Raw genomic sequence first — 12,369 nt, forward strand, 5'->3', positions numbered from 1 at the left:
AGCCTATAGCTTTGTAAGTATTTGCAAGTACACCGTAGAAACACAGAAAGATACCATCTGGGATATCATAATTAAGAGATCTTTTGGAACAGAAAGGATAATGTTAGTTAAGCTCTAACAGAGATATAAGAAATGGAATAAGTATTCATCCATGATATATCCATAGCAGGCTTCAGAAACACTAAAATACTGTAGTTCTTTCAGAAGCCGGCAATGGCAATCCAAAAAAGCATATAATATTAACCAGTTAATGCCATGCCTAGAGCAATATCTAACCATGATACTTAATATAAAATACATGTTTCAAAAGTACCTCTCAGTATTTTACTCCTTGCACAGGATCCTGCTTAATGAAAAGTTAGTGTTAAGAAAAGGCAAATTATTAAACATTTTATATAATACAAGTCACAGTACTTACAATACAGTAAACAAAGTATGTTGATTTTGGTATGTACTGCTAGGATAACTGAACAGGCAGCCATGTATATTCCTTGTAATCATACATGGTTGAAATATTTCTTACAAATATTACTTCTGAATTTTTAAATTTGCTTTTTGTCCCACTAATGTTTTGCAAAGCTACACAGAAATATAAAAACAATGTTCAATATATTTCAGTTATTCATCAGTATAAATCTGCTGAAAAATTTACCTAATATATTTAGGAAGTAATATTTTTCATATATGGTAGTAATAATCTTTGTATTTTTAAGAATATGATTTTTTTCAAATGAAAAAATATTGACTGGAGTTTTTAACAGTTTCGGAGACATATGGATTGATTCATAATAAAAGAAAGTTGCTACTTATTTAAGAATGGCAATGCTATGTTTCAGTACTGCTGCCCATAATCACTGGAAATATATCCTCTTCAGTATATGAGGAGATATCCTCTACAGAGTGGTCAGATAAATCAGTTCACCCTTGGCTGTAACAAAATGCTGTCTAGTGACTTGTGACAGACAGGGCTTTAACCTCTGACAGCTAGATTCATTGTTGGTACAACAGCCAATCATCGGTTTTGACGACACAAGTCTAACCAAAGTTGGAGTATAAAAGCCCTCTTGGAAAATATATGATTCACCATTGTGGCAAGTTGTTTCTCAGATTATACTTGCCTTTAGGAATCTATCTAGTACTGAAAGAAAAAAAAATAAGAAAGCAAGGAAGGGAAAAGGCTGCACGGAATGTGAGATCATGCAAAAGCTACAAATCTGTGTTTATATTTACCTGTTCATGCTGATTATACTTGATCCAGTGGCTCTTAATGACAGCACTCAGCCAAAAGAGAATGGAGAAAAAGATGAAATATGCATTGCATGTACATGGAGGCAAAATACGAAATCTTCCAGAATAGAAGCCATAAAAATTCAAATCCTCAGCAAACTTCGTCTGGAACAAGCTCCTAATATTAGCAGGGATACTATAAAACAGCTTTTACCCAAAGCTCCTCCATTGCAAGAACTGATTGATCAGTATGACGTCCAGAGAGATGACAGCAGTGATGGTTCTTTGGAAGATGATGATTATCATGCTACAACTGAGACTATTATTACAATGCCTACAGAGTGTAAGTAGTCCTGCTACTTTAATATCACACTAGTCTACTGATAAACAGTTGTCCTAGTGCTTAAGAGCAACAAATCTTGTCTCAGCCTCTTTCAACAGGCTGCTGGCAGAAGTATGTAAGAGGGAGGGAGAGCAGCATATTTTTAAATAATTTGAATCATCATCCAGTGACCTTACTGTGATCTTTTATTTTATTGTATTATTTTCCTGCTCTCTTATAACATATACAGTAATAGTCCTTAGAATCTTGCCAATTGCCTAATATACTAAATAAGATTTGCAGTTTGCTGACCTTGGCATTTGCAGTATTCAAGGTATTTCCTACAGTAAATATAAGGAAGTACAAAGAAATCAGTGCAAATAATGAGGTAATTTATAACTCTTAGCAAAGATTTTATGGGCCACCACTTTTTAAACATTGCACTAGAAACTGACCAAAAATGTCATTTAGAACATTATAACCACTTAACTATAATACACTGTAACAAATGCAAATAAAGGTTTAAATACTTATTTCCTCTGCTGATCTCAGAAGCTAGCACTGCACCGCCCAGCTAACAGTAAAGAGTGAATGTAAACTATATATTTAAAGTTAGCAGAATGATAGATTTTTGATATTGAAATGCCCATGTATATCTATCAACTCCAGTAGTTGTGTCAGGGAAGAACGAAGGCATTTACTGAATGAGCAGATTCTTAGTTATCTTCTGAGTGCTAAACATCTGCCATGACTCCTATCAAGTATCTTTTGCACAGCTAATACTATAGTATCTTATGTTCTTAATCAGCTAAAGTATTTGGCTATGGCAGCTGTTTTTCAAAATAACACTTATGAATATGATGACAAAAGTTGAAAAGAAGACAGGGCATATAAGGCATAGATATATTATCAGCAACAGAGATATATAGTACACACACCTAACAGAATATCAGCTGCTGTTGCTAATTATAAAATGTACACATTTATAGAAGTTAATTGACTATAAAATATATAGGTTAAATTAACAGTGTAGGATATTTTATAGGAATACTGAACGTATTACAGTAGCTTGATCATGATGATGTAGGTAAAGGCCAACTAACCAACATTTATAATCGAGCCTACTATTTACAATAGCCTACCATTACCTAATTCTTCTTTGCTGAGTGAAGAAAGGTGATCTATGCTCTGTTTGTCAATTCACAATTCATTCCACTCTTCATAGACAGCCTTAAAAAAACAAATCACCATTTTTAGTGTATTAGAAAAGCTGATATCTGAAGAGATGAGGTTATGAATATATTGGCACTCTGAACCATGCGAGATTATTACTTTGCCCTCCTACCCCTTAACATGGACATTTTCATCTGGGTCTAACAGATTTTGCACCTGTAGTGTATACCAAGAGTAGTTAGATTACTACAATGAAAACATTATACTGTAATATAATTCAAACCAAAAGAAATAAAGATCCATAGATTAAAACTAGTTTAACAGATAGTTTGATCATAAAACAAAGGAGGAGAATGTAGGTGTTACTGTAGCTTGAACATAGCTGCCTCTTTTTACATAATATTCTGGTACAAATGACAATGTTTGATAAATTAGAAACATCAATAACATCACAAGAGTGCCTAGTTAAAAAGTACAGGTTTCTTGTTCAATGTGTTTTTGTAAAGATACTGCAGGAGTTGAATGCCAGAAAGGTGTTAGTCGTTCTTAAGCAGAGTAGTCTGTACGCCGTGTTCAGTCCGCAGGTAATTTTTGGCTGGTGGAAGTGTTTCTGTCCCAGACTGACTGGTACAGCTACTCAGTTAGTATAAGTATTCAGATTCCCAGAGAATTCTAATGAAATGTTCCCCTGCAGCCTTTTTCTATCTCAATATTCCCCATCATTTTTTAATTTCAGCATGTGCTCACCCCTTAGCTAAAGAAATCAAAGTGAACAGCTTACATAGCATAAAGATCCTACTAGATTTAGTTGGAAAATGGTAAATCTAGCTTAAAACATGGTTGTTCAGAAAATGAGCATCAGTTCCTTGTGATAATATGCAGTAGAACCTCAGAGTTATGAACACCTTGGGAATGGAAGTTTGTAACTCTGACAAAACTTTATGGTTGTTCTTTCAAAAGTCTACAACTGAACATTGAGTTAATACAGCTTTGAAACTTTACTGTGCTGCTTTTAACCATCTTAATTTAAATTAAACAAGCATGGAAACAGTTTCCTTACCTTGTCAAATCTTTTTTTTTTTTTAATTTCCCTTTATTTTTTTAGTACTTTACATTAAACACAGTACTAGGGTGACCAGATGTCCTGATTTTATAGGGACAGTCCCAATATTTGGGTCTTTTTCTTACATATAGATACGCTGGAGGGTAGGGATAGGATACAGAGGGACCTAGACAAATTAGAGGATTAGGGCTTTTTCTTAAATAGGTACCTATTACCCCTCACCCTCATCCCAACTTTTTATTCTTGCTATCTGGTCACCTTACACAGTACTATAGTGTATTTGCTTTTTTGTCGTTGGTTTTTTTTGTTTGTTTGTTTTTGTTTGTTTCCGCTGCCTGATTTTATACTTCCAGTCCAAATGAGGTGTGTGGTTGACCAGTCAGTTCGTAACTCTGGTATTCTTAACTCTGAGGTTTTACCATATTACTTCTAGATGGCTTAAAAATTTGAGGCACAATGATTCTGTTAATTTCAGTTAAATAATGTCATACAGTACAAAACCTACAAAATCCTTAGCTGAGAGTTTATTTTATAATGAATTAAGTTACAGGCTACATTTGCAGCCAATATTACACTGATAACATATCTTACCAAGATATACTATGCAAGCTAGATATTTTTTCTGATTTGTTTATGCATGTTCCTTTCTGCTACTAGATCAGTAATCTATTCTTTCCATTCATTTATAGCTGATTTTCATGTGCAAATGGAGGGGAATCCAAAATGTTGCTTCTTTAAGTTTAGCTCTAAAATACAATATAACAAAGTAGTAAAGGCCCAGTTGTGGATTTACTTGAGGCAAGTCCAGAAACCTACAACAGTATTCGTGCAGATCCTGAGACTCATCAGACCCATGAAAGACGGTACAAGATATACTGGAATTCGATCTTTGAAACTTGACATGAACCCAGGCACTGGTATTTGGCAGAGTATTGATGTAAAGACTGTGTTACAAAATTGGCTCAAACAACCCGAATCCAACTTAGGCATTGAAATCAAAGCTTTTGATGAGAATGGACGAGATCTTGCTGTAACTTTCCCAAGACCAGGTGAAGATGGACTGGTAAGTTCTACTGGAAAAAAGACTTTTCTTATTTTATAGACTTGTTTACAAAAGTTGGAATTGGAGAGCATGTTTTATGTTATATTTTGAGGAAAGAAAGTGGAAGCATTGCCTAGGGGTTAAAATATAGGAGTAGAGGTTAACAGAAGGGTTCTGCATGCCCAGTTCTGCAACAAACTTCCTCTCTGATCTTGCACAAATCACTTAATCTCCCTGTGCCTCAGTTTTACCATCTGTAAAATGGAGGTAATACTACATTACCTAACTCAAAGGGATGCTGGGAGACTTCATTACCTTGTTTGTAAAGGACTTTGATATTCGATGGAAAGTGCTAGAAAAGGGCAAAATATTTGTTATCAAATCTAGGAGTAAAGAAAAGATATTAAAATGCTGCTTAATGAAACGTTATTTTTAATAATATAGTAAAAAATGAGGGCTCCTGGGTTCCTGCACTTGAGAATAAGCTACCTCAAATCTTGCACTACTGACCAAGTTCTTGCATTCAAAATAAGAGGGAGCTTCTTCTCTCTCTGAATACATGTATTCACTGTTAACTATAATAGGAATTATGCATGCATAGAAAGGAGACAAAAGACCACCTCACAATGGGTCTTGAATTAAGGACACCTTTATGTAATGATGGAACATATCATGCCATCAATTTTTAAGCGTTTGAGTAAGTCAAGAGATTCTGCTTAAACATCAGTGGCACAATTTGCTTTATGTTTACAACAAAGTACAAGAATATTTGACAATACGGTATTTGATTATACAACTCACTTCTAAAATTACAGTTCTGAAAATGTATTACTTTTTATGCCATATTATTTTCAAAATTATGTCAAAGCAGTCAAGAACCCAAAATAGGCACCTTTTTTCTTTTTGTTGGAAATCTAAATGAATAAATTTGAAAGTGTTGCACTTAAACAAAAATGGTAAAGAATTTCCTTCATCGTTAACAATCTTTGAAAAGCAATAATTGCCTACAATCTGCGCAAGCATATTTCTGAACCTATTATCTACATCAATAAAGCAATACTTATCACTAGAACCCTATCAAATTCACAGGTGTGAAAAATGTGTTGTAGACTGTGAAATCTGTCTCCCCTGAGAAATCTGGCTATTGTAGGGGGGTCGTGCTATTGCCAGTCTTAGTTCTGCACTTCCTTCAGAGCTGGGTGGCTAGAGAGCAGTGGCTATCTGCAAGGAGCACAGCTTTGAAGACAGCACTGTCACAAGTGCCACAGAAGTGAGGGTGGCATGGTATGGTACTACCACCCTAATGCGCCAGCACCAGCAGCAGCAGAGAAGTAAGGGTAGCAATACCACACCATGCCACCCTCATTTCTGTGCTGTTGCAGTGGTGGCACTGCTTTCATAGCTGGGCTCTCAACCAACAGCCACCGTTTTCCAGACACCCAGCTGTGAAGGCAGCACAGAAGTGAGGGTGGTACTACTGCAACCTCCCACAATAGCTTCGTGACCCCCTTTTGGGTTGTGATCCCCAGTTTGAGAAGAGCTTTATATTTTTAAATACATAATCATGATTTGTGACAGCAGTGAAATTCAAGATTTAAATATCTATAAGCATGAAATTCAAGATTTTTTTAAATGGCATGACCGTGAAATTTACCAAAATGAACCGTGAATTTGGTAGAGTCCTACTTATCAGTAAATTTATACTTTTAAACAAAATCCTGTAAGAACATTATTTCCCTCTTTCACTATAATGCATAATGTGCTTTTGATTTTTATATATTTTCTTAGCAATGTAATACAGTCATATTAGCTTAAAGAAAAAATATATTGTGAAAGTTTGATTAAAACTCCAACAGAAAAAAATATTTTCATATTCCTATTCAGTTGGAATAGGCCAGTTGTGTCCTCTAGTGCTTCACACACAATAATGCATACAAATATCAAGTATTGACTGTATCAACATGCATGAAATCATCCGCTTCTGCAGAAAGTGAAAGAGGTGGAAAAAAAGCTCTGTTTTTTTTCCACCCATGATTATGTTGCAATCATCTTCTTTCCTCAGCAGAGGGGTGTGGGCTGCATGCCTGGGATAAGAGAGGTGGCCTTGATAACCATGGAGCCCCAAGGTCTGCATGGAATTCCTTTCTCAAAAGTGTGGATCATGGGTCATCTACACATGTGCTGGCCCTCTGTGCCAGTCTGAGCTTCCTTGGCTGTATGACTCTCTCAGGAGCCACAATATTAACTTCTCTTGCAAAACTTGTGCATAGTTTCAGCCCCTCTGAGAGAGGTGAAAGGTATGAAGAAAAAAATCCAGGAGTAGGATTGCTAGAAGCAGCATTCATTTCCTCCCTCCCACAACAGCATTTCCAGTAGTATTTTCACTAGTTAGGCAGGGTAGCATCAACTGCTTCAACTTTTTCCCTCCTCTGGCTAAATAGGAGGCCCTTCTCAATGCCTTCTGAGTCTCAGCTGCACACTTTATGTGCAGGGAAATCTGCAAACTCTTCAGGAAGGGAGGGACCAGAATGTTAGCCTACGTGTTTTCCCTTCTGCAATTTTTGAAGCTGCTTTTTTATGTGGATGCACGTGCTCTTTTGCCTTCTTCTGTGTCATGTAGATGGAGGGAGCTTTTGGCCCAAAGTCCACAACACTGATCAAAGCCCTCCTATCAGCTATTTGGGATGATAAACATTGATTTCAGAAAAAGATGCTCGGGAATGGAAGCTACTGAATAGTGGGGAAATCCTGTTTTTTAGTATGAAAAAGAGGGATAAACCTTGAAAGTGGATGAAGTGTAGCCAGGGACACCTAGAAGAGGACATAGTTACCTTAAAAGAAAACAACACACCACTGTCACAGGATCAGAGCATTCAAGAAACTTTTGCAAATATTATTTGAAAATATTAGTTTAAAACAATCTGCATGTCTGAGACATTGCATATTTTCATGTCTCAATCTGTCCCCATAAATGTTAAATACTTCATGTATCAATAATATTTCCAATTTTTTTCCTTTCCCACACAGAATCCATTTTTAGAGGTCAGGGTTACAGACACACCAAAAAGATCCCGTAGGGATTTTGGCCTTGACTGTGATGAACACTCAACAGAATCCCGATGCTGTCGCTACCCACTGACTGTGGATTTTGAAGCTTTTGGATGGGACTGGATTATTGCACCCAAGAGATACAAAGCCAATTACTGCTCTGGAGAATGTGAATTTGTATTTTTACAAAAATATCCGCACACTCATCTTGTCCACCAAGCAAACCCTAGAGGTTCAGCAGGCCCCTGCTGCACACCTACCAAGATGTCCCCAATAAACATGCTGTATTTCAATGGAAAAGAACAAATAATATATGGAAAGATACCAGCCATGGTAGTAGATCGTTGTGGGTGTTCATGAGCACTTTGCTAGATCCATTACTTCATAAAACATGGAATCTACCAAAAAAAGTTCTGTCCCCTCTGTAGTTTTGCAAACTGTGAATTTATGTACAATAGTCTATAGCCTACATCCAATAGGCTGTACAAAAGGGTACTGTATGGTACATATTCAGTACAACACAAGCTACAGAATGTGAACTAAAAGACAATATATGCAATGGCTGGTTTTTAAACCAGTGAAAAAGATAAGCTACAATCAAAATCTCCGGATTTCTCAATGAATTTCTTATACTATAAGGGAATCAGTTTTCAGTTATTCAGATACAAAATTCATATACCGGTTTCAACATATACAAGTAGACAAAAGCAAACTCCTTGTCCTCCAGAGAACAAGTTTCATCACACCTTCATTTAGTACTGTATTTAAAAAACATATACTGGTACATTTAGCATTGTCACAATACCACCATCTGAATTGTCCTTAAACACTTGAATTTTTTAGTGCAGAAACACAAAACTGAAAGATGAAATTTCACAAAAACAGATAAATTCAGAAATTTGGGATGGCATAGTGTATGCATAATGTTTCCATTCCTTTTATGATTAGTCTGTTAGTAATCAATATCAATGGTGCTATCACAGCAGGCTGAATAAAAATAAAAGCAGTTATCTAGCTGAAAGAACACAGTACAATAATGAATTCCCCCTCTCCTCAGGTACAGTAATATTCCATAGTCATATGAAATAGTTATTTTTTAAATTTAAAGGTGAATAATTTTCTTGATCTAGTGATATCCTGCAGTACAACAAAAGGCAGTGGAGGAAAAAGAATTAAAATATGACTATCATAATCCCAAATTATAACCTGCCTTTGCAACATTACAGTTTGCACTTTGGTAAACCAATGCAAATAATTGGTTGCTACAAATATTGTAAAAATATATACACAGACTTTGATATAATAGAATTTGTGTAATATGTATACATCATTATTTTGTAAATAAATGTTTCTTTTTTAATTTACTGTTGGTATATGTTTATGGTAAGAAAGATTCAAGTTAACCTGTACTTTAGTGTATACAAATACATATTCTAGCAATAAAAGCAATTTTGGATCTCAGTGCAAATAAACAGTAGATAAAATAATGGATATAGCAACAAGGTAATCCATAGGATGGTTATGCTAATTTTTTATATTGTGCATAAATGATGGGTGTTGACAAAGTTTTTATGGGTTACTGTTTTCATTTTGATCAACCATTGATTTTCCATACTTTTAATGTTGTACTCATTAATGATGATAGTACCAAAACCTCCCATTTCATTTCATTTCTTGTAAATGTAAAAAAAATTACAAAATATTACCTTTATTTTATAAATGATATAGCAAACTGATTTCCATGCATTACTGTATATTTTGCTACCAGAATCAAAATTAGAAATCTATTTTCTAAAAAGTTAATTTAGTTTCAAATGTGAAAAATGAATAATACAGGCATTGTTAAAACATAATTGCTGTTAAAATATTTTCATTTTTTGTATGATGCAAAAGGTTGCAGGTTTTATTTGTTATTCTGGCTTTCAACTTACATTTTTCTCTGTGTGAGTTTACAGTAAAATATCAAGTTGTCTGTCTTCTTTTTCCCTTCCCCTTTACATTTATATTTCTGTAAAAGTCTAGGTAAATGTTTTGTATCACTATTTTCTATTTAAGGAAAGAATTTAAAGTTTGTTTACTAAGATTTAGAACTTGAAATACCTATCTTCTAGAGCTACTGAATGAAATTCATTATTGAACTACTGGGCATGTTACTAAAATTGTTGCCACAGATATGCATCTCTGTTCAATTTCTGTCTATCTAAATGACTATGTTAGAATCCTAGGGCTTTAATTTATCGTCAAATTAGTTTACCAAAACCAAAATTGCAGAGAATACTACACAACTTTAAAAGTGTCTATGTTTTTAGAATCTGAAGTATTGCTGAAAGCAGGCAGAAAACTAAAAATTAACTGAAATCCTAGACTCATTGAAGTCAATGGCAAAACTCCCACTGATTTCAGTGGGGCCAGGATTTCACCCTCAGGCTTCAATCTTGTAAACACAAAGTACATGCAACTTTACCATGTGAATAATCCCTTTGAGATCCATGGGACTACTCATAATGTGTGTTTGCATGATCAGCATTAAATTATATAAAAAGACAGAGACAGATCTTTAATTTGATGGCAGTTTTGCTACTGACATCAGTGAAACAGCATCAAGCCTTTGAAAAAAAGCAACGTGCATGTCTCAGAACCCCTATAAAAGTCTACTCTAGCTGGTCCTGTGCCTTGAAATTCAGCTAACTTTATTAGACTGAAATTATATACACCTGGTATGGTTCATTTTTGCCAAACATGACCAAGAATACATTATTATAAGGCAGTACTGATTTGCATAATGTTTACACAATGACCTTATGTAAGTGGCAACATTTGGAATGTGCACTGTGTATATCTTGTAGGGTCCTTTAGTGCTTCTCACTACACTCTACCAATCCCCCCGTGCGACAGTTAGCTTTTCCAAATTTTCCACTACACTGTAGAACAACATAAATCTACAATCCCACACAAAAACTACATTAGAAGAACATTATTAGGATTGGAAAGTCAAGCACTCAAAAGTTAGGAAATGCCAGAATTAACCTTAAATCGACCCCTGTGTGAATATGCATTGTTAGTCTTTAATTACATGTTCATATGCTGATTTTTCCACAGAATAGATGGTACTCACTTAATGATCAGCTATTCCATATTTCGTTTTCTCCTTGTTGTTCAAAGTGTGGCCTCAGAGTCTATTTACTGCACTATTCAAATCCTACTCAAGGCAGAATTATTAATTTCCTCATGGGCTTTTGTATGGCACCCATTACGATATCATCTGAATACTTCACAAATATTAATGACTTAATTTTCACAACAGCCTTATGAGGTGAGGAAGATGGAAATATCCCCTTTCTACAGATGGGGAACTGAGGAGCAGAGAAATTGAGGACAAAAGTATCCACCTACTTTTGGGTGACCAATCTGAGACATCTATGACCTGATTTTTCAGAGTACTTAGCATTAGAGAACACTTTATATGTTCAAAGCACAGCTCCCATGGGTTTCCACTGCAGAGGTAAATGCTCAACACTTTTGCGAATCATACCAAACAATGAGGAGCATGCCATTTTTGGTTTGGTTTCAGTGACTTGCCCAGCATCACACAAAAACTCTGTGGAAGAGACAGCGGTAGAATCCAATCTTCCAGGGCAGGATTCAGCCAATTTAATTCTGAGATCATCCTTTCTCCTTCAGCAATGTCCTGCCTCCTTCACTATACAGGAGCGACTTCCTGTTCCTGCTGCTCCTGGAGGAGGAAGAGCCTGCTGATGGTGTTGCGGCTACCTGGTTATTACCACTGGTGATGGAAGAAGGGGAGTGGAACAGAGCCCTTCCTCCACCCCGCCATTCCCCTACCAGTCCTGATTGCCACCTGATTGCCTGCCTCTACCCACCCTGGGGCTGCAATGATATCATTGCCTTCAGCGCAATCCCTCCCCCCTCAATTCACATTGGGCTGGTGGGCCTCCTTCTTCTTCCTCTGCTTGCCACCAGCTCCCCCCTGCCCAGCAACACACACCTTGTAGTTCACTGCCCTGTCTTGCATGGTCCTCCTTGTGATATCCTCTCTGCCTCTCCATCTACTGCCAACACCTCTCCTGGTGTCATCAACAACCCCACTAGGGCAGTGGCAAAAAGCACAAGCAGGGAGTCCATAGCTAGAACTATCACCACCACCAATAGGGCCCTCTCAGTCAGCAAGACAGGCCCTGGCAAGAAAAAGGGCAAGGGTCCAGCCTGGAAGGCTCCTTCCATGACAGCAGCCCTACCAGTGGCCATGGCTCCCCCTTCATCTGCCGTCCCTTTCACCAGCTCTGGTGGCATCTGCCTTTCAGTCCACACAGCAAACGCCCAGGTAGCCACAGCCCCCTATTCTACTCAGACTTACAGCTTGAGGTATTGGGAGTTGTCAAGGTTCTGCAGGTCACCTGCTGCACTTCTGGGTCCACATGGAGGGGCTGATCCTCAATCTTGTCAACATCTATGCTCCAATACCGGGCTCAGAGT

General features: G+C 36.7%; 2 protein-coding genes across 2 annotated transcripts in view; both read left to right on the plus strand.

Annotated features, from left to right (window-relative positions):
• HIBCH (3-hydroxyisobutyryl-CoA hydrolase) overlaps nt 1–12,369 on the plus strand; it is a 315,629-nt gene that overhangs the window by 168,531 nt on the left and 134,729 nt on the right. The window lies entirely within an intron of this gene.
• On the plus strand, nt 1,102–9,239 carry MSTN (myostatin). The gene is made up of 3 exons (XM_032802593.1): nt 1,102–1,570; nt 4,475–4,848; nt 7,855–9,239. The coding sequence occupies exons 1-3, from the start codon at nt 1,198–1,200 to the stop codon at nt 8,233–8,235; spliced, it is 1,128 nt and encodes a 375-aa protein (XP_032658484.1). The 5' UTR covers nt 1,102–1,197; the 3' UTR covers nt 8,236–9,239.

This window comes from Chelonoidis abingdonii, chromosome 10, assembly GCF_003597395.2.
Source record: "Chelonoidis abingdonii isolate Lonesome George chromosome 10, CheloAbing_2.0, whole genome shotgun sequence".
In the NCBI taxonomy this organism is placed as follows: domain Eukaryota; kingdom Metazoa; phylum Chordata; order Testudines; family Testudinidae; genus Chelonoidis; species Chelonoidis abingdonii.

Excerpts from the sequence above, each read along its gene's own strand:
- MSTN (XM_032802593.1), top strand. The coding sequence starts at position 1,198 with ATGCAAAAGCTACAAATCTGTGTTTATATTTACCTGTTCATGCTGATT. Across the intron at positions 1,571-4,474 it reads TATTACAATGCCTACAGAGT|CTGATTTTCATGTGCAAATG; the intron begins GTAAGTAGTCCT and ends ATTCATTTATAG. Across the intron at positions 4,849-7,854 it reads GACCAGGTGAAGATGGACTG|AATCCATTTTTAGAGGTCAG; the intron begins GTAAGTTCTACT and ends TTTCCCACACAG.